Source organism: Gaeumannomyces tritici (assembly GCF_000145635.1).
Source record: "Gaeumannomyces tritici R3-111a-1 unplaced genomic scaffold supercont2.7, whole genome shotgun sequence".
NCBI classification, from domain to species: domain Eukaryota; kingdom Fungi; phylum Ascomycota; class Sordariomycetes; order Magnaporthales; family Magnaporthaceae; genus Gaeumannomyces; species Gaeumannomyces tritici.
Window position 1 is genome coordinate 108,063 of NW_008804551.1, and position 19,562 is coordinate 127,624.

Here is a 19,562-nt window from a genome sequence, read left to right on the forward strand (position 1 = left end):
GTCTCTCCAGGCGCCCCCCCCCACCCCCCCCCCCCCCCACCAATATCAATTGACCTATTCTGAGGAACAAGTGATCAGGTCTTGAGAGGTCCTCGCTCTAACCGCATGATCCTCCTATTGTTCTTGCAATTGACCGATCTTTCGGCATATTCAGAGTTCCCTCTCAATACAAGTGGCAGCATGACTCAGCAGGTCCGATTGGGATTTCAATAGGCAATTTCCCTATTGTTGAGGCAGCCTCCTATTATTCCTTATTCACTATTGAAGCCATCGTCATGCCATCCACAATAGCCGCAACAGCCAGGTCAATTGAGAACAAATGCACCGTGATGCCTCTGGCCCAGAGGGGCTCCAGGTATAAATACCTCACCACTTCCCCCTCGTGCTCGTCGCAAGCCTCCTCTTGATTTTCCGGTTGAAGTTGACGTTGTTTTTGTTTATTTCTCTCCGGCCCCTTTCTCCCTTGCCAAAATGGCTGCCGCAAGGTCTCTCATCGTTGTCTCTTCTCCTGCGGCTGGTCCCGCAACCTCCACATCTTCACCGGTGCAGGACGAGCATCCCTCTCCCGCGGCCGAGTCGCCCGAGCTCTCTGCGGCGGACTCCGCCGACTCTCCCGGGTCGAGCCGGTCCTCGTCCCCTATGTTTGTCGAGTCTACCGCTGGCGGTGACGAAGAAGACAGCGAGGGTGACGAGGACGAGTACGAGAACGAGGAAGACGAGGAAGACGAGGAAGACGAGGAAGACGAGGAAGACGAGGAAGACGACGAGGACGAGGACGCCGACGCCGACGCCGACGACGAGGGCGACGCCGACGACAACGGCGCCGCCGCCGAGCAGCAGCGAGAGCAGCTGGAGAGGGAGCTCCATTGTGCATACGTCGAAATCTGTAAGTGCGAAATACCAGTGTCCGTTTCTGGCAAGCCAGCATTCCAGTGATCACCATGAATTTATCCCTTCTTTTCCCGGTCATCTTCATCACTGGCCTGCAATTCGCTTTTTTTTTATTAGATCTTTCTGAATTTAACCTTTTTATTCTCTTTGATTGTCCTTGTCTGTTACCTGCCCGCGAACAGTGCCGGATCCGCACCCCTGGATGCTCATCACATGTTGAATGCCGGATGGACAGACCGATTTCGATTGTGCAGATGTCTTACTTACTTGGAGCTGAGCGCAAGCTCCCAATGTTCTGTTTTCAGACACCATGTTTTGCTGAACGCAGAAGTGCAACACTCACCTGATTTCTTTGTCCCTCCACAACTCCTCTTTTCTCCTCATCGTGTTCAAGTTTCCTCGAATGCGGCCCATCCCACGACTGTTACAGGGTTTGCTTGTTCTGTTCACCCACACCTTGGACGCTCTGCATCGAAAACAACAACCTCTTCACCCAGGAACCCAAGCTGAACCCAACAAACAGCCAAGCTCCAGCACCTAACCGTTGACGGCCTCGCCGACCTCCTCCGCGGCCTCAAGATCAACGACGACCGCGAGGACCGCACCCGCGACAAGAAGGAGGCCCAAGACCTCCGGGCCGCGCTCCGCGACAGGGACGGTCGGGTCGAGCGGCTGCGCAAGACCGCCACGGCCGAAAGGCGCGCTCGGCAACGCGCCGCCAAGGAGGTTCAAGACCTCAGGGGCGCGCTCCGCGACAAGGACGCACGGATCCACCAGCTGCGCAGGAGCGTCACGGCTAAAAGGCGTATGAGGCGGCGTGTGGCCAAGGCCAGCCCCGAGCCGCAGCAGCAGCGCCGGCGACGGCAGCAGGAGGCCCACGAGCTCCTGGACTGTGGCTTCTGGGAGAACCAGTACCAGTACGACGTCCAGCACACCACCGTGCGGCTCCGCGCAGAAGCGGAGGAGACTCGCCGCCGCCTCGAGGCCGAGTACCAGTCTGCCGCTAGGTTCTACAAGCAGCAACTGGAGAACCAGTTCCAGCTCCTCATAAGCGACTACGAAGGCCAAGTCAAAGCCGGGTTGCAGCAGTTGCTTCAGCAACAGCAGCAGACTTTGTTCCAGCAGCAGCAGCAGCAGCAACACCAACAGCACAAGTGGTATTGAAGTGGTACCACCACTCCTCATTCCAGGATGTCTGGCGGTGGAAAGGACCCTGAGGAAGGCTTGGAGGAGGAACAGCGGGGGCAGGAGACGGGCCAGGATCAGATTCAGAGGCACGGAAATGAGCATGCGAGGGAGCAGGAAACGGAAGACGAGGATATGGAACAGGACAGCGAGGACAGGGAAGAGCATAACGAGGAAAGAGATGACAGTGAAGAAGATGACGAGCATGTTGACGCCAATACCGGCATAGGATCGGCAGGAGATATCGAAGAAGACTCTGACGGCTCCCGTACCTTGTCTCTTCATAGCAGCAATCAAGACCATGGGCACAGTCACCAAGACAACCCCGGCGACACTGCTGATGGTGACCCGCCAGCGTCGGCCGACAGCCCCGCCCTCGTCGAATCCCCTCCTCTCACCCCATCCTCGACCGTCGAGGTCTTCGAGGACAGCTTTGAAGATCAACTAGAGCGGCCCACGGCTTTGGCAGGCACCGCATCCGGCGAGCAGCCCGCAGTCGTCGACAGACTCGGGCGGGAGCTCGAGCTCGAGCGGACCGAGGCGCAGAAGCTACGGGTCTCGCTAGGCCAGCTCACCAGGGCCCACGAGGCGGTGACGAGCAAGATGACTAGGCTCAGATCCGAAAACGGGAAGCTGAGGGAGGACAACGCGGAGCTGCTGGCACTAAACGCGGAGGCCGGCGGGCCCGGGGCGGCCAACAAGGGCGACCCGGCATTGCGAGGCAGGCAGTCCATGACCCTAGAGCTCCAGCAGGACAACTGGAAGCTGGTAGCGCAGCAGCGCAGCCTGGCGGAGTACTCCGAGCTGGAGAACGACGAGCTCGAGAGGTCGGTCGGCGACCTGCGAAGCACGATCAGGGAAAAAGAGCAGCAGATCGACGCCCTCAAGCAGTTTGCCAATGAATCCCAGCACGGCGGCGGCCTCACCCAGATCATGGACCCAGCCGGAAGCGGGGAGGTCATCGGCATCGGCGAGGTGAGCCTCCGGTTCTCGCGGCAGCTGAGCCGGCTCACGCAGCTCGGGGTCCCAGACGCGCTCCTGGATGGGCCCGGTGGGCAGCACGAGGGGCTCATCAAGTCGCTGCTGCGCGACGATGACGCCCTGCACGACGCTTTCGACTACCCGACCGAGCACTACACGGTGGACGGGACCGCGGGGGGCCACCACCTCACCGCGGATCCCAAGGTCGTCCGGTTCCTCGTCGACATGGTCGAGCGCGAGGGCGACCCGGGCCCGGTGCGGGAGCTGTTCCAGTACCTCGAGGACGAGACCGACGAGGTCGGGCTCGCGGACCAGGTCTGGCAGCTCCTGGCCAAGCTCGTGGCGGTCAAGGAGGCCGAGGCGTCCGACTCCGGCAAGCAGCCGCTGGGAGACAACACCAGGCTGGTGGTCGAGCTCCGCGAGTCCCGGGCGGAACGCGACAGACTACAGGAGAAGCTCCGGAGGTTCAAGCGCGAGGCCATCTTCGTGGAAGACCTGAAGAAGATCGTCGCGGCCAACAAGCGGGGAGCAGAGACCGACGAGGGCCAGGATCCCACGGAAAGGAAGGCGGAGCTGGTGGACAGCGTCATCCACCAGCTCCAGGAGTTGGGTCGCACCGGCCAAGGATACCACATGTACAACTACCCCTCCTCATCTTCATCCGGATCCGACAAAAACGACACCGAGGAGCAGTTAGAGTACGAGCCGAGCCTGGAGCACGACCTGTACGCCGATGTGTTATGGGAACTCGAAGACGAACCCGACCACCTCCCGAGCATCGGGGAGCCGGGGCCCTCCTCCGTGCCGGCGGCGCCCTCCCGGCCCCGGCGCTCTACAACTATAGGCGGTGGCGACGCGACCCAGGCTCTACCGATGCCACCCACTAGCCACCCCCGCAAGCCCGCGAGAACGGGGTCGTTCTCGGCGGCCCGGTCTATACCGAGGCCGCCCACCAGCTACCCCAGCGAGCCCACGCAGGCGAGATCGTGGTCGGCGGCCCAGGAGGTGACGAGGCGGCGGCACGCCGGCAGCTTCGGCGGGCAGTTGAGGTCGGAATCCATGCCGGTGGACCAGGGGGCGGCGCCGGCGCCGGCGCGCAACATCCCCTTCGAAAACAGCAGGCTCCTGGCGCAGTACGCCGAGGTGGAGAGGTTAAAGCGGGTGCTGGGCGAGACTATTGCCAAGCATAGCTCATGCACCGAGGCCATCGACAAGCTCACGACGGAGCGCGACGCCGCCAACGACAAGGCCAAGGGGCTGGAGGGCCAGCTGGGCGAGCTGCGGGCCAGCCAGCAGAGAACCCCGGCGGCGGCGACGGCGCTCAGGAAAAAAAGTCCCTGGGTGCCGGTTCCGTGGTTCCTCGGCGGTGGCGGCCAGGCAGAGGTGGCGGTGGCGGAGCCCGACAGAGCCGCCGTGGATGATGATGACGACAACTATGACGGCGGCGAGGAGCCGTCGCTAGTCCAGAGCAAGGACCTCGCGGCGGAGCTAGCGAGACTGCAGACGGTCGTCGATGTGCTGATGCACGACAGCAAGCTGCCCAAGGCCGACGGCGAGAGCCTCCGCCGGAGCCTCGAGGCCGCCCAGGGCGCCGCGCGCGAGCTCAACGACACGGTCAGGAGGCTGGAGCGAGGCTCGCTGGCGTCGGCCGAGACCATCCGCGACCTGGAGCAGAAGCACTGGCGGGCCAACTCCAAGATCGACGAGCTGCAGCGGGTGCTCAACGACTCCATCTCCAAGGCCACGCACGACGAGTCCCGGAGCCAGTTGCAGGAGGCGCATAAGAAGATCACGCTGCTTCGGAGCGCCCGGGCGGAGCTGCGGGGCTCCAACTCGACGCTGCTCGACGCGTTCAGGCGAGCAGACGCCTCTAGCAGACACCTGACGCGCGAGATCGAGGAGCTTAGGGCCGAGGCCGAGGCACAGCTGGGCGAGGCGGCCAGGGAGAACGAGGACCTCGAGGCGCGCACCGAGCGGCTCAAGGCGCGGTACGAGACGCTCGGGCTGGTGGTGCAGGCCGCGGTGCAGGCCATGGGCGGGGATGTGGCGGTGGCGGACGATGATGACGGGCCCGGTGTCGAGGGCCAGTCGGCCGAGGACAGAGAGCACGTGCGCATCATCCTGGACCTGGAGCGGGCCATGCGGTCGCACCGGGCGCGCGTCAGCCTTGAGGGCCACGCCGGCGAGATCGCGAGGGCGCTCCGGGAGGCCCGCGAGGTGCACGCCGCGTGGCGCGTCAGGCTCAAGAGGCGGCGGCGGGGCCAGTGGCCGTTTGCGGGCGCCCCCACCGAGGCGGCGGCGGTGGACGAGATGCCGGGCGTGGCGACGGCGGACATGCAACGGACCTACGCCGAGAGGAAGACGGAGCTCGCCGCGGTCCTGTCGGGCCTGGGCCAGGTCAGGGCCGAACTGGGCAGGGCCGGGGTCGAGGTGGCCAAGGACGCGTCGCCGGGGCCCTGGCGCCTCCGCGTCCCCAGCATGCTCTGCCACTCCTGCGAGACGCAGGCGGCACGGTCTCGGCTGGAGGGGACGGCGTGGCCGGCGTTGGTCCTCATCCTGATGAGGCCCTTTTTCAGTGTCTGGGTGGTCGCCCTGTGGCTGCTAGGCGTTGCGACGTGGTTCTACCAGGCGGCATCTCGCATGTCCGGCAGGCTCGTCACTTCCCTCGTCGACCGGGTATGGGTTTGGGAGGAACTGCGGGACGGCAAGGCTGCGAATGGGGAAGAACAGAACAACGACAAGGCCAACGCTACGAGCCCATCAACATCACCCACTACTCGGAACGAGGAGCGGCCGGATAACGAGACTGTAGCCGGAGAAGAACGGCGCAGCATCGATTACAGTACTACGAGCTCATTAGCACCACCAGGCACGGTTGCGGCGTTCCCGGCGGTGCCACGGGTGGAAATCGTGGAGACGGCCGTCTTCATCTTACTAGTCCTGGTCTGCCTATTCTACTTTGCCCTAAGCCAAGAGCGACAACTCTGGCTGGGCGCCAATGGGGCGGCAATGAGGCGGGCGTACATCAACGAAATCCGGAGCCGTGGGGACGCAGTGTACGTGACCTGGACACCGTTCCTCAAGATCGACTTTCGGCCCTTATACGAGCCTTGGCTGGGAGATACGGTCGAGTGGCTCTCCGATACCGTGACAAGGGCTGTTGACGGTATTTGGATGGCGCCGGCAGTCGCCAGCAACACGATCCAGTGGTCCACCGGTGCGGTGGGAAGGACAATCAGCGGCGTTTGGGAAACGCTGGCAATGGCGTCAAGTCACACGATCCAGTATTTTGCCGGTGCTGCGGAGAGAGCGGTTAGTGGTGTTTCGAGGATGGCGGCAGTTACCAGCAACACGGTCCTGTGGTTCGCCAACACCGCGGGAAGGGCGATCCTTAGTGTCCGGAAGAGGAGTACCGGGCTTCCGGCGAGGATGGTGGCAGTTCCCTGGTTGAACAATACGACCGAGTGGTTGTCTGGCGCCTGGGAGAGGGTTCAGGGGCTGCTAGCTTTCTCCTGGAGGATGATCGCGGCCACGGGGTTGTGGTTGATGAAATCGATTACGTGGCAATTTGGCACTGCGAGAGCCGCTTGGGGGCGGCTCGGAGATGGGACAGAGTGGTTACTCGACGATTTTTGGGCGAATATTGGTGGTGCTTTGGGATGGTTGTTCACTGTGTTGAAGAGGATGGCTTTCTTCTATGCCTTGGGCGTTATCTGGATCCGGTTGATGAGGCGAGACTAAGCTGTCGCCTTTTCCCGGCTTGGTGTCACTTGTCTGCTTCTTTCTCGACTTGTTTTTTTTCCTTCAAGTTATTTCTCATTCGGTTGTTACAAATGCCTTGCCATACCCGTGTTTCTAGTTGTCATGACGTGCAAGACTCCAATGCCGTGATCTGACTGAGCGATCTGCGGGGTTTGTGGATCATATGGGATTTGCCAAACAACCAAGCCCAAGCTGGATTTCGCAGTGCCTGGACGATGGGAAGCTTGACTGCACGCATTTGAACCGCCCCATTTCCACACCGACTGCGTCTGTGGACTCCTGCTGAGGCTGGAAAGAAGCGGTGCGTGTCCACAGCGTGACGGGCTGAGCCGGTTCAAAACAATGACGCAGGTGAAGGACAGACCCACTGCCATGCATGGCCAGGGATGGATATTGATTGTGTCAACAGTCCAACAGGGATGATACTTGCAGCCGTTTACACGTTTACACAGTGATCCAAGGCGGGCTTGGAGACCCGAAGACCCGAGAGAAACACGACAGAGAGAGGATTAGTGGTAGGCAAGCAAAGCTGACTGCAGACCCTTGGAAATCCTTCGCCCAAAAGAAAATTCTCTAGCTTACCGGTTTTCCCAGGAGCAAGTTGTCGGTTCAGGCAGGTCGGTGGGCAAGTATCACATGGAGGCGGGCGGTTTGCAGCTGTTGGCTGGGGCTTCTTGGCTCCGTGGGTGCTGTGCCCCATGTGGGGCCGCCTCTTCCGCTGGGTGCGCCAATTTTTGGGTTTGCCATGGAGGATAGGCAAAGGCTAGGAAATGGCACAGGTCAGTTACACGAGCGGACAGCAATGATGGTTTGTCGTCATAATAATGAACATTCTTAATCCCAGGTCGCAGTGCCAAACTCTCACGATGCCAAACTAAGCTTCGTCCCATTCCCCGATGAGAAGTGCGGCTAAACCAGCCATCCTGGGAAAGCCCGCATAGTGAACAGAGGGACCCCTCTTTTTGATCCCCATCTCCTGCTCGAAGCGCCGGCCCCTCCTCTCTTGTGTGTGCCTCCATGTAGCAATCCGGCCCGTCTGGCGTTATCGGCGTGGAGCAGGGCGTCGGCTCGGGTGGCTGTGCCTGCAAGACTTGTGCAGGCCTTGGCGGGGGGCCCATGGATCCCACGGCGAAACCCCGCGCCGGCGGAACTTTTGAGAAAACCGGAAGCTCGGGTTTGGCCATGGCGGAAGAGGAGGAGAAAGGTGGTGGTGGTGGGCGCTGGCGGGTGAGTGGTGCGCGCATAGCAGCCCCGAAAGGCAAGGGGTGCTATTTCCGGGCCCTTCACAAATCCACACCATCATACCAAGACCTGTACGCGCGGGCCGGGCTTGCTGCTGTCTGGTCCCCTGCGGGCAAATGATAGCCCCCTGGCCTCGACTCGCACTGCATCATGGATTCCCGCCTGCCCAGTCCCCCTGGCCGGCCCAGACTGCCGCTGAGGAGGCCGCCCCAGCTGGCATACATCATATCTCGTGCCAACCTGCCCGGGGCTTACTAGCACTGCTGGGTACCTCGGGGATGTGCGCATCTCGCACTGCTATGCTTGCTTACCTGCAGGTCGTGTGTCGCAGGTTATTGGACACACTTTAACCTCAGGAACTACCTACCATCCTCACCGACCAGGTACATATGTGTGTGGCAGCCCGCACCCGTCTAGCTAGTTCCTCAGTCCGGCTACTCACCCGTACTCGTCCCAGCCCAATCAATCCCAAGTCCCTCCCTCCCTCCCGGACCTGCTTCTGGTCTCGTCCTCGCCCTCGATCGGCCCAGTTTGGTTGCTGGTCTGGTGCTCGAATGCCCATTTGAGAAAGGTGCGGTTCGCTGCCCAAGACACCGTTGCGCACGTGTGCCATCGCACCGCATCCTTTGTAGCTCGCCATCTGCACTTTTGTACTTGTCTTCGCGACTCCCGCCCGGGTTCGACAGCGCATCTATCCTTTACATACACACACAAACACGCACACACACACACACACACACACACACACACACACTCTCTCTCTCTCTCTCTCTCTCTCTTTCTAGCGAACACGCACACACACACGAGCACGTCTAGGCGATCTCGACTGTCTCGAACTGACGCGTGACACACAATATTGCACTTTGTCTCTGACAGTCCGGTCTCAGCCACGACTATCCCGTTGGCGCCGTCTCTGCTTTTAAAACGAACCACCTAACAGTTTCCGCACCATCCCCCGACCTACCGTCTTCTAGGACCGACATGGTCGGGCTGCGGGAAAGAACTGTTCCATAACAAAGTCTCCTGCTCTTCCACCCAACACACTGCTTCCTTCTCACTCTTTCTCTCTACGCAAGCCCCGCCGGCATAGCATACACCGGCGACAGGCTAAATCCCGCAGCCATCTTCACAATGCCTACTGCCATGCAACATCACCAGAGCGGCCCTCGCGTCGTCGTCTCGAGCAACATGGATGGTCTGAGTGTCGAAGACTTTGAGACCGCTTCCATCCGCTCAGCAGCTCCGTCATATGGTTAGTCCCCCCACCCCTGTCGGCCTTCCCGACAGGAGCGCGGAGCCGGGGCTCGGGGCCTCGAGCTTCTGATCCCTCTCCGACGGCGGCTCTAACACGCCCTACCCCCAACCGCAGTCTCAGACGTCCCGTCCTACCACTCTGCACTCCCGCACAACGAGCCGACCCCTCCATACTCGCCGCCCGAGCGGCCCCTCGCCTCGAGCCGGCACCAGCACGGCTCCTCCCCGACCAGCCTTCTCGCCCCCGCCGACTCCAACTCTGCGCCGTCGGTGGGCCTGCCCCCAGTTCCGCCCGCGCCGCCCCGCGTGGGCGTCGGCATGGGCATGGGCATGGGCGGCATGGGCATGGGCATGATGGGCCTGGCCGCGGGGCCGGCCCCGGTCGAGCTGTCGGCCTTCCGCCTGCCCTGGTCCTCGAGCCTGCGCTCAAACAACCCGGCCACGCGCCACTACCGCAACGTGGCCCACCGCCGCGCCAGCGCCGCCGTCGCCGACGGCTCCGCCTCCGCCGCCCGCGCCAGGCCCTCGGCCTCCGCCGCCGCCCTCGCAGAGATGGAGAGCGCCGACGCGGAGGAGCGGTCGCGCCTCCGCCCGCTCGAGGACCCGTACCTGGTTGGTGAGGAGGCCGCGCGCAAGGCCAGGGCCGAGAGGCTGGCGAGGGAGAACGGGGACTCGATCCTGCAGATGGAGGACAGGCGGTGGGATCTTTTTCTGGGTGAGTTGAGGCAGCACCTTTGTCTTCTTTTGTTCCGTCCTGGCCGCCATGTCGCATGGGTCAGCCTGGGACATGACTCTCAGCATCGAGCCGTCGAATCGTCCTCTAGCTAGTACTCCGCTAACGTCTGACGTCGACACCTGCAGCGCAAATGAGAACCTGGGACGGAGGCAACCGACGACGAGGAGCCGTCGCGAGGCGCATGGGCATGCGCTAAATCCCCCCAACAAGCACATTGTTTGTCGGGTCGAGTTTTCTGTTGTCGTTTTCTTGCTCTCCTTCCTTCCGCTACCGCTCATCTGTGTGAAGCCCTCACAGCATATGCATTTTCAGGGCACTGGACTAGGGTGTTTTGTTTTCCTTTTGGCTTTTCTTTTGCATTGGGTTTCGGCCAGGGCTACTCAGACATGTGCCCGATAGGGGGCCGCGTCCCGCTCCTTTCTTGGGAGGAATGTCCATGTTGGAACATGATGGTTTGATGATAGCGACGCAGCATATGGGCATTTCTGAATACAAACAAGCATGTTTCTTGAAACGGTACAGCTCCCAACTGTTCTCCCTAGATGGAAATCTTTTGCCGGTTAGCGCAGGTCCAAAGGTTGGGGTCGCAGGTGACCCAGCTGGCGGCGTGCGATGTGACATCCCACGAATTGTTCGAGAGTCGCAAGCTGGCCGACAACAGCGCGTCAAGGTGCAATACCATGATTGAATCCAAACCAAAAAGATGAACGTCTATCTACACGACAAATATGGAGATAGTAGCTGAATATTCCGAATAACGCCTGGCCGCATGCTTGGTCGACAGTTGTACAGTTTCGCCTCCATGTCTCCAGAGACCTTGGTTCTCCCCGTCCTCATACTTCCCTCATTGTTCCAGGGTGACAAGGCACCCATTTGGTACCGATATTGTCTGTGTCTGCCTGTGTTGGATTGCATGTCGTGGGCAGATTTAGCCGTTGGTCTTGCTGTTGAGGATGAGGGCAACAATAAGCCTGGTTCCCGAAACATCTCCGTTAGCCATCCGAGCTGCGTGTGCGGGTCTTGATGCGAGAAAGCCCAAGGTAAGACGGCTTACCCGTAGAGCCCCAGGACCTCGCCGAAAATGAGAATGAGGACCATGCCGACAAAGACCCTGGACTGCTCCATGTATGCCCTGACGCCCTTGTCACCGACGATGCCGATGCAGTATCCGGCTGCGAGGCCAGTGAGGCCGACCGAGAGCCCACAGGCCAGGTGCAGGAAGCCCGTGTACAGCGAGTATGTGGATGCAGGGGGTGGCGAAAGGTCCTGTGCGATAAGGACCGACACAACGAGCGAGTAGACTGCGATGATACCACTCATGATGACCGGGATCAGGCACTGTTTACCACATGTTCGGGGCAGAACGTCAGCGATGGAGCCTCCTTTGCAAACCAGCCAGGACGAGGCGAAGTCAAGTGCAGTCGGTTCCTAACCTTCATAATCAGGTCTGGCCTGAAGGTGCCGACGCCAGCGATGCCGATGCCCGACTTGGCAGTTCCGTACGCTGCTCCGGCGCCTGTAGAATTCGACAATCCAGCATCCTCGTCAGCAATCCGCATCCGTCGTCGCAGCGCGTCATTCGCTTGTCAGGTCGGGGTTGTGTCGCCGTCGAAAAGGCCGAGGGTCGTCGCGTGTCGCATGAACATACATCCAAATATCATCGAGGCCGCGATGCCGGCCTAGGACAAGCAGGAACAACGTCAGCATCTCGACCTATTCATTTCGGCGTGAGTTCAAATGGGAGGACGGGGGCATACCATGCCGACAAAGGGCGCGAATTTGGGCGCGAGCTCCGAGTCTGGTTGAAGCGACATGGTGGTGGTTGCGATGGAGATTCGGCGCAGCAAGACTCTGGATGGGAGCTGCTAACGCGGCTTTGGCGATGGTAGACGTCGACAAGTGTCGCAGGCTGCAGCGAGGGTGTTCCAATTGATGGCAGAACCCGACTAGCCCCCCTGTTGCATCACGTGACTCTCTTCATTCATACGGAGCGAGCGCCAGACAAGGACAGACACAAATGAAGTCGCGACGGCTTGGTTTACGGTGAGTAATATCTACTACTATCACCTCTAAGCCTCTGGCCTTTTCATAAGCCTTTATAATTCACATCTTTATGTTTTGGTGTTGCCCAGCGTGGGCGCAGTGGTTTCCACTACAGTGCGGCTGCGTGGTGGTTGCTGGCATCGAAACACGCCAAATGTTGCCTCCAATTGCCGGCGGCATCAGCACACGACTGGGCGGTGTGGCTGATATTGATGGATGCCACCAAGCCCCCACACCTAGCCAAGCGGCTGCAAAACTCGGTGGCCGGGAGCGGGCTTGCTCACCAAAGATAGAGGGCATGAAGCATGAAGGCGGTGATGTGCACGCAGAAGGAGGACGTCTAGACCATCTGCGACAGCCTGAATCCATCTGAAGTGTGCAGAGGCAGCCCAGCCTGCACGACAAAGTGGGCTTCCCGGGCACTAGCGCACATCTCGCGGCACCGCCTGGGTCCTTGGGGCGGGTACAGCTCACAAATCCCCAGTGAGCGGCCCCGGCCATTCCCCAGCAAGCAACACATGGAATCATCCAGGCTGCAAATAACGTCACACCTGAACTGTCTGCTACACCTCTGTAGAGGGAGGGAGAAGATTGACGTGCAGAACAAAGGGAGAATACAAGCCCAAAGCCAAAACAGCTCGTCGGGAGTAGAAAGGTGGAAGGTCAAACAACAAGCCAGAAAAAACGACTGATGCGGTCTTGATTCGTACCGCGCACGCGCACACACCCAAATCATACGTCTGGTCGGGGTTCCTCTTCATTATTTCTTCCCCTTTCCTTTATTCTCCGCCACCCTCCCCTCTCGCACCTTCTGGTCCAACTTGGTATATCTACCATTGTTCGGGGGCGTTTGATTTGTTTGCATTTCTACCCGACCTGGCGGCTTAAATGACCACGGCCTAGACAGGTCCGCCGCTACGTCGAGGAGGCGCCAATTCTGCCACCATTTCTTATCTTGCCGTTGTAGTTGGTGGTGAATCGCTAGGCTGGGTGGTGAGTGCTTTTTTTTTTTTTAGCCGTTGTGGCTCGCCGCGACACCTGAACGCACCGACACCCGCCAACTCCCACGCCCACGCCCTCGATCGTCGTCGTCGGCAACCCATAACCCATCTCCCCCTTCATCAAGCCGCGTTCGAGCAGCTGGTAATGACTTTGCCCCCATCGCAGTAGTCGACGGCAACATGGCAGATTACCAGCAGCAACAGCAGCAGCAGCAGGGCCAACAACGCCGCTCCGACCAGCGCTCGCCGCCCCAAAACTATGGCCACTCGTCAGACTTCCAGCGGGAGACCGCCTTCAATAACATTTTTGGCGCTGCCCCCGGCCCCGGCCGCTCACACACCATGACATCGTCGTCGATGCCCCCGCCCGAGCTGATGATGCAGCACCAACAGCAGCAACAGCAGGGCCGCACCCACACCATGGGAGGCTCCATGCAGCGTCCCCCGCCCTCGAGGCATCCCCAGGGCGCCGGGCCCTACGGTGAGCCGCCATACCCCCCGAGAAACAGGCCAATCGACGACCGTGGCATGCAGGGCGGCTACTATCCGGGCCCCCAGCAGCGGCCCCCGTCCTCGGGCCACCAGGTCCCATCGCCCCAGGCCCAATACCTCCAGCAGCAGCAGCAGGCGCGCCGCTACCCCGGCCAGCCCGGCCAGCCCGGCCAGCCTCCTCGTTTCGACTCGCGGCCCCCGCCTCCCCGGGACGGCTATGGCAACATGCGGCCCCCGGCACCGCGAGGATACTATCCGGGAGGCGGCCAGCCCGGCCCGGCCATGAACTCAGATCCCTACCGAACTCAGTCCCTCGCGAGTGCCCCGAGGCAGCCCGTCTACCACCCGCCCCCGAGTGCATATCAACAAGGCCTCCACAACAACTTTCGCCAGAGTCCCCCCGGCCAGCCGCCGAATAATGGGCCCTCGGCCCGGACGACGGCGCAAGGCCGCGTCGTTCCAGACCGACATGACGACCGCTCCATGTCCATGACGGGCGGCTATCCGTCACACGAGAGAGACGCCCACCAGACCATGAGCGGCCGCGTGATCCCGAACCGCAGGGTGCCTGGCACCGCCCCTCAGCTTCCCGAGCTGCCCATCTCCAACGGATTTTCCAACGGCTACTCGGCTGCACCGGGCTCGCAAACGAGGACAACCAGCATGGTCTCTTCCACCAGCACAAACGACAGCCAGCAGAGGACCATGTCGATGGCGTCGACCGCCGCCCCGTCCATCGCCCCGTCCGAGTTGTCGGAATCCAACACCCTCGTCAACCGCTCCTCCATGGCCCGATCCACCGATGGCGAGCGCCCCTCGACGGCCAGGGTCCGCCCGCCGCTGGTCTACCCTGCGCTGCTGTCGCGAGTCGCCGAATGCTTCCGCCAGAAGATCATTGTCGGCGATAAGACCAAGAACGGTCTCACGTACAAGAACGCCTTCACCGGCGCCGATGCTGTCGATGTTCTCTCGTACATCATCCGCACCACCGACCGCAACCTGGCCCTGCTTCTCGGCCGCGCCCTCGACGCACAAAAATTCTTCCACGATGTTACGTATGAGCACAGGTTGCGGGACTCCAACACGGAAATGTACCAGTTCAAGGAGACCATGACCGAGGAAGAGGAGGAGAAGCCGGGGGTCGACGGCGTGTTCGTATTGCTGTCGGAGTGCTACTCGCCAACCTGCACCCGTGACCAGCTCTGCTACAGCATAGCGTGCCCTCGCCGGCTCGAACAGGTATCCAGGCTGAACCTGAGGCTGGGCCCCGGCCTCAGGGACGAGGGCGCCGCCGTGCACGAGGATGATGTTGAGCAGACGGACGAGCAGAAGCTCTGGATCAACACGGTGCCAAAGGAGATTGCCGACAGCGTGGGCGACAGGGAGAAGAAGCGGCAGGAGGTCATATCGGAGATTTGCTACACCGAGAGGGACTTTGTCAAGGATCTCGAGTATCTGCGCGACTTTTGGATCAACCCGCTGCGGTCTAGGAACTCGCCCATCCCGCAGAACCGCAAGGACCGGGTGGTGCGTAACATTTTCAGCAACATCATCGACCACCCGTCCATCCACAGCGTCAGCTCGCGCTTCGCAAAGTCCCTCACGGACCGCCAGCAGAAGAACCCGGTCGTGCACAACGTGGGCGACATCTTCCGCGAATTTGTCCCCCAGTTCGAGCCCTTCATTCTCTACGGCGCCAAGCAGCTCGAGGCCAAGTTCGAATTCGAGAACGAGAGGTCAACAAACCAACAGTTCTCCCGCTTTGTTGACGAGATCGAGAGGCGCAAGGAGTCACGCAAGCTCGAGCTCAACGGCTATCTGACCAAGCCGACCACGCGCCTGGCCCGGTACCCGCTGCTGCTCGAGAACGTGCTCAAGTACACCGAGGCCGACAACCCAGACAAGGAGGACATCCCCAAGGTGTTGACCCTCATCCGAGCTCTTCTGACGAGGGTCAATGCCGAGTCGGGCAAGGCCGAGAACAGGTTCAACCTCAGGCGCCTCAGCGAGAACCTCAAATTCCGGCCCAACGAGAGGGTGGACCTGCGGCTCACCGAGGAGGGCCGCGAGCTCGTGTTCAAGACGCAGCTGAAGAAGACGCTGACGGAAAACGCCGACATGACTGCCTTCCTGTTCGATCACGCCGTGCTCATCGCCCGCACGAAGCAGGTCGGAAGGACCGAGGAGACCAAGGCGTACCGCAGGGTCTGTTGCGCCCCGCACCCGCCGCATGGCATCCCCGTGACACAAATTGTATATCCTCGAGTTAAGCGGCTAACAGATATTGAGCCCTGCAGCCGATCCCTCTCGAGCTCCTTTCCATCAAGGAGATGGAGGAGGTCATCCCGCACGGGACCCAGGTCAGGCGGACGTCGTCCAGCCTGCTCCCGCTCCGGGCAGCCGCGTCGGACACAAAGAAGGGCGACGGATGGCCCATCACGTTCCGACACCTGGGTAAGGCGGGCTACGAGCTGACGCTTTATGCCCAGAACCAAGTGGCTCGACAGAAGTGGCTCGAGTTCATCGATGCGGCCCAACAGCGGCTCAGGGGCCGTGCCGACTTCCTGAACATGACCACCATCTCGGCTGGGTTCTTTGGCCCGTCCAACAAGGTCAACTGTGTTGTGCCGTTTGGTGAGTAATTACAAGACGCCAACGTCTGGGGTGATCTCGAAAGCACGCACGCATACTGACGCATTCGACCATGGCAGACGGTGGGAGGAAACTGGTGTACGGAACGGACACGGGAATCTACATCTCGGACCGAAAGTCCAAGGAGTCGAATCCGAAGCAGGTCATCAACACAACCAACGTCACGCAGCTCGACGTGCTCGAGGAGTACCAGCTGCTACTGGTTCTTACCAGCAAAACGCTGTACAGCTTCCCGCTATCGGCACTGGACCCGCTGGAGCCGCCGTCATCCAAGAAGGGCAAGAAGATCCAGAGTTCGTGCCACTTCTTCAGGGTGGGCATCTGCCTGGGGCGGCACCTCGTCTGCTGCGTCAAGCCGACGGCGCTGTCGACGACCATCAAGGTGTACGAGCCCAACGATGCCATATCGGCGACGCGGCGGCAGAGGGGGCTGGGCAGGATGTTCAACGCCGGCCAGGACGAGCTCAAGCCGTTCAAGGAGTTTTACATCCCGACTGAGTCGTACTCTGTGCACTTCCTGCGCTCTAAGCTGTGCGTGGCCTGCTCACGCGGGTTCGAGGTGGTGGCGCTCGAGACGCTCGAGACGCAGTCGCTCCTAGACCAGGCCGACACATCGCTCGACTTTGTGGCGCGAAAGGAGGGCGTGGTGCGGCCAATCCACATCGAGCGGCTCAACGGCGAGTTCCTGCTCAACTACTCGGAGTTCTCCTTCTTTGTTAACCGCAACGGGTGGCGCGCGAGGCCCGAGTGGCGCATCGACTGGGAGGGCACGCCCCAGAGCTTTGCCTTGTCGTACCCCTGGATCCTTGCCTTCGAGCCCAACTTTATCGAGCTACGGCATATCGACTCGGGAGCCGTTCATATCGTGCCGCACAAGAACATACGGATGCTCCACAGCAGCACACACGAGGTAAGCACCCTTTTCAGCCGCTGACGTAGGTGTGCTGGCGGCAATGGCGCTAATTGAAAAAAAAAAACAGATCATTTTTGCATACGAGGACGAGAAGGGAGAGGATATTGTGGAGGCCATGGACTTTTGGAAGAGCCAGCGGCGGTCGGAGATACCCGATGCCACAGAAGAGAGGCCACCGACGGCGTCGTCGACATCTGGGACCATACCAGGCTACCACCCCAGGATGTCGACGTAGGGCTGGCGAGGACGCTTGAAGGAGGTAAATGGACATTGGTCTTCTTGGTTCTGTTCCTTGTTTCCTCTCGCCTGCGCTTCTTCCGCATCGCTCCCCTTTGATCACCACCGGCGGGGTTATTGGGGCCGGTTCCTTGGTAGCCATGAAACCCTAATGTCTCCTTTCCTCTTCTGTAAGCATCTTGTTCTCGCCCGGTTCCATCGTCATGTCTGCCTTTTTTATTCTCGTTTTTTTCTTTTTTCACCTGTTTATCTCGTTTTTATTTTGTTGCACTTAGCCTGGCGGACGGGACATTTTGCGCTGCTCTTGTCCTTGTGTTTTTTTGCTTGATGGTTTTCCGACTTCCAGACATCAAAGGTTTGCACAAACGGCGGCGTTTTTTTCTTCTTGCAATTTTGGCTCTTCATCTTGTGTGTTGGTACAGGGCCTCTCCCTCCTCGCCTCCCGGTCAAGAGAGGCAGTAGTATGAAAGCCGGGGAGGTTGAGAAGAGTGGCAATAGAATGGACCGGGTGAAGATGAGAGAGAAAGAGAGATAGTATGCGTATTTCGGGAAGCGGAGGTGGCTGATTCCGTTAGATGGTTTTGGATGGGACTTTCTATTACTTTAACACGGCTTGTATCCACGCCCCTGGCTGCCCACGTTTTTGTGATGTTTCTCCATGTCATCTAACCGCCCCCCTTTCAACGAAGGTCATGTCCGCTCAGCTCGCGTTTGGCAATCTTGGTTTGATTGCCTTTGTGAGACCTGGCGTGGTGCCGTTTCTTTGGTGTCGGTGTTGACGGCCATGGTCAGCGAACGATCGGGCGATCCTTGGACACGTCTAGTCTCTGGCAGACTGAGGCCCGACTCCTGATATATATCCCCCGGGCTAGGGCCACCGAGAAGGCCGTTTCACGCGCCCAGGTTCGCGTGAACAAAGTAGCAAGAGACCACACGTGTGCAGGCGCCAGGTCCCCTCCCCCCCTTTTTTTTTTTTGGCCTCGCCATTTGGCTAAAATACGCGCTACTGGGCTTGCTCTACGGGCACCGACCGGACAGCGCGCCAGCCGATTTCGGTAAGCGGTGAAGTGGACAATGGCGCTCGCCGCCGCCTAGGTGCCTAAGTAGGCAGGTGGGCACATGGGTAGGTAGCCTTTCGGTGTGTCGCGTGCTTTGCGTGCGTGTGCGGCCGGGCTGGGGTGGCCGACTATGGCGTGGAACCTTCTCTTCTTTCACTTTTGCGAAGCAGTCTGTGCGTCTGTTATTAGCTACCCAGATACCTGTGTACGTGCATAGCAGAACAGTCAGGCCCTTTTTTTTTTGCTCAGGGCCAAGGACACGGAATATCAGACTCCCCCTGGGAAGGATGGGTACAGGGCAATCGTCGATCTCCAAAGCTGATGGGTGAGCCCACAGACGTGGGCATAGACATAAGGGCCTTTTTTTTCTTTTACATGATTGCTATGTACTGTCATGTTTGTTGCATGTTGGGATGAGAAGCAGAGCCGCGCGTCTCACACCGAACGACCGGTAGGTAAACAGACTTGGCTCGGTTCGGCGTTTTAGCCGCACCTGTCTTGGATCCGCGCCCCCTTCTAGCCGTGAACACCAAGAGGTTCTGTTTTTTTGGGGGGGGGTTTTTTCGGTTGCGCACGCCCCGAGAGTCGATAACGCCAAAACGGAGATGGCCGGGCTGAACTGACTGATTGGCAGGCATAAAGAAACAGTGGAGTTTGGCTGCTCGGGTTTTGGCTGACCGATGCACTGTTTATTAATATCCTGTCGCGGCGGTCTCGACTTTCCAGGTCTCGACCGACGCCGCGTGCCTCATCAGACTTTGAGCACGGAGAAGAGAGGAGAGTTCTCATGGCCCCGAAACAAGAGGCGTCGTCCGGTTGCGACCAGTCGAACTCGTCTTTGCCTGGTGGGGGGGATGGACCCTGAAACCTGGCAGCGGGCTGCGTGAGCTTTGAGTGGCTCCAGCGGGAGGTGTGTGTGAATACTGTGTGGGAGAGCGAGGCCGCGGCCAAGACCATCGATGGTCTGCCCCACCAAGCTCTGTATGTACTCACAGAGCGTTATGATATGTGATCAAGCCTTCCCATAGGTAGCCTGTATGTACTGTGGCGACTAGCGAGCGTGCGAGCGTGCCGCCCATGATGATAATGTCATGACCCCATGTCCTGGCAGGCCA

At 60.1% G+C, this 19,562-nt stretch overlaps 6 protein-coding genes across 6 annotated transcripts; 4 read left to right on the plus strand and 2 right to left on the minus strand.

The window, feature by feature from the left end:
* The first annotated feature begins 249 nt into the window (after nt 1–249).
* Nucleotides 250–6,934, plus strand: GGTG_11376 (hypothetical protein). The gene is made up of 3 exons (XM_009229262.1): nt 250–886; nt 1,415–2,048; nt 2,364–6,934. Exons 1-3 carry the CDS (start codon nt 472–474, stop codon nt 6,796–6,798), a joined length of 5,484 nt encoding a protein of 1,827 aa, XP_009227526.1. The 5' UTR covers nt 250–471; the 3' UTR covers nt 6,799–6,934.
* A 1,001-nt stretch (nt 6,935–7,935) lies between these two features.
* Nucleotides 7,936–8,319, plus strand: GGTG_11377 (hypothetical protein; the record flags this gene model as incomplete). Its single annotated transcript, XM_009229263.1, has 2 exons — nt 7,936–8,046; nt 8,185–8,319. 2 exons carry the CDS (start codon nt 7,936–7,938, stop codon nt 8,317–8,319), a joined length of 246 nt encoding a protein of 81 aa, XP_009227527.1.
* Nucleotides 8,320–8,451: 132 nt separating this feature from the next.
* Nucleotides 8,452–10,608, plus strand: GGTG_11378 (hypothetical protein). The gene is made up of 3 exons (XM_009229264.1): nt 8,452–9,313; nt 9,431–10,030; nt 10,177–10,608. Exons 1-3 carry the CDS (start codon nt 9,193–9,195, stop codon nt 10,245–10,247), a joined length of 792 nt encoding a protein of 263 aa, XP_009227528.1. The 5' UTR covers nt 8,452–9,192; the 3' UTR covers nt 10,248–10,608.
* On the minus strand, nt 10,289–12,047 carry GGTG_11379 (V-type proton ATPase proteolipid subunit 2). The gene is made up of 5 exons (XM_009229265.1): nt 11,809–12,047; nt 11,700–11,730; nt 11,485–11,567; nt 11,106–11,389; nt 10,289–11,022 (listed from the first exon to the last, which is right to left on the minus strand). Exons 1-5 carry the CDS (start codon nt 11,863–11,865, stop codon nt 10,980–10,982), a joined length of 498 nt encoding a protein of 165 aa, XP_009227529.1. The 5' UTR covers nt 11,866–12,047; the 3' UTR covers nt 10,289–10,979.
* Nucleotides 12,048–12,154: 107 nt separating this feature from the next.
* On the minus strand, nt 12,155–12,855 carry GGTG_11380 (hypothetical protein; the record flags this gene model as incomplete). Its single annotated transcript, XM_009229266.1, has 2 exons — nt 12,155–12,627; nt 12,822–12,855. The coding sequence occupies 2 exons, from the start codon at nt 12,853–12,855 to the stop codon at nt 12,155–12,157; spliced, it is 507 nt and encodes a 168-aa protein (XP_009227530.1).
* GGTG_11381 (Rho1 guanine nucleotide exchange factor 1) lies at nt 12,528–18,013 on the plus strand. Its single transcript, XM_009229267.1, has 4 exons — nt 12,528–15,792; nt 15,885–16,221; nt 16,299–17,149; nt 17,220–18,013. The coding sequence occupies exons 1-4, from the start codon at nt 13,276–13,278 to the stop codon at nt 17,385–17,387; spliced, it is 3,873 nt and encodes a 1,290-aa protein (XP_009227531.1). The 5' UTR covers nt 12,528–13,275; the 3' UTR covers nt 17,388–18,013.
* Nucleotides 18,014–19,562: the final 1,549 nt, after the last annotated feature.

What these genes read in the sequence shown, in the direction of transcription:
- GGTG_11378 (XM_009229264.1), top strand. Translation starts at nt 9,193, where the DNA reads ATGCCTACTGCCATGCAACATCACCAGAGCGGCCCTCGCGTCGTCGTC. An exon ending in CTCAGCAGCTCCGTCATATG is followed by an intron (nt 9,314 to 9,430) that starts GTTAGTCCCCCC and finishes CCCCAACCGCAG; the next exon opens with TCTCAGACGTCCCGTCCTAC. An exon ending in GCGGTGGGATCTTTTTCTGG is followed by an intron (nt 10,031 to 10,176) that starts GTGAGTTGAGGC and finishes CGACACCTGCAG; the next exon opens with CGCAAATGAGAACCTGGGAC.
- GGTG_11379 (XM_009229265.1), bottom strand. Translation starts at nt 11,865, where the DNA reads ATGTCGCTTCAACCAGACTCGGAGCTCGCGCCCAAATTCGCGCCCTTT. An exon ending in GGCCAGACCTGATTATGAAG is followed by an intron (nt 11,390 to 11,484) that starts GTTAGGAACCGA and finishes TGTGGTAAACAG; the next exon opens with TGCCTGATCCCGGTCATCAT. An exon ending in GAGGTCCTGGGGCTCTACGG is followed by an intron (nt 11,023 to 11,105) that starts GTAAGCCGTCTT and finishes TTCGGGAACCAG; the next exon opens with GCTTATTGTTGCCCTCATCC.
- GGTG_11376 (XM_009229262.1), top strand. Translation starts at nt 472, where the DNA reads ATGGCTGCCGCAAGGTCTCTCATCGTTGTCTCTTCTCCTGCGGCTGGT. An exon ending in TTGTGCATACGTCGAAATCT is followed by an intron (nt 887 to 1,414) that starts GTAAGTGCGAAA and finishes CCCAACAAACAG; the next exon opens with CCAAGCTCCAGCACCTAACC. An exon ending in CAACACCAACAGCACAAGTG is followed by an intron (nt 2,049 to 2,363) that starts GTATTGAAGTGG and finishes GTCTCTTCATAG; the next exon opens with CAGCAATCAAGACCATGGGC.
- GGTG_11381 (XM_009229267.1), top strand. Translation starts at nt 13,276, where the DNA reads ATGGCAGATTACCAGCAGCAACAGCAGCAGCAGCAGGGCCAACAACGC. An exon ending in AGACCAAGGCGTACCGCAGG is followed by an intron (nt 15,793 to 15,884) that starts GTCTGTTGCGCC and finishes TGAGCCCTGCAG; the next exon opens with CCGATCCCTCTCGAGCTCCT. An exon ending in TCCACAGCAGCACACACGAG is followed by an intron (nt 17,150 to 17,219) that starts GTAAGCACCCTT and finishes AAAAAAAAACAG; the next exon opens with ATCATTTTTGCATACGAGGA.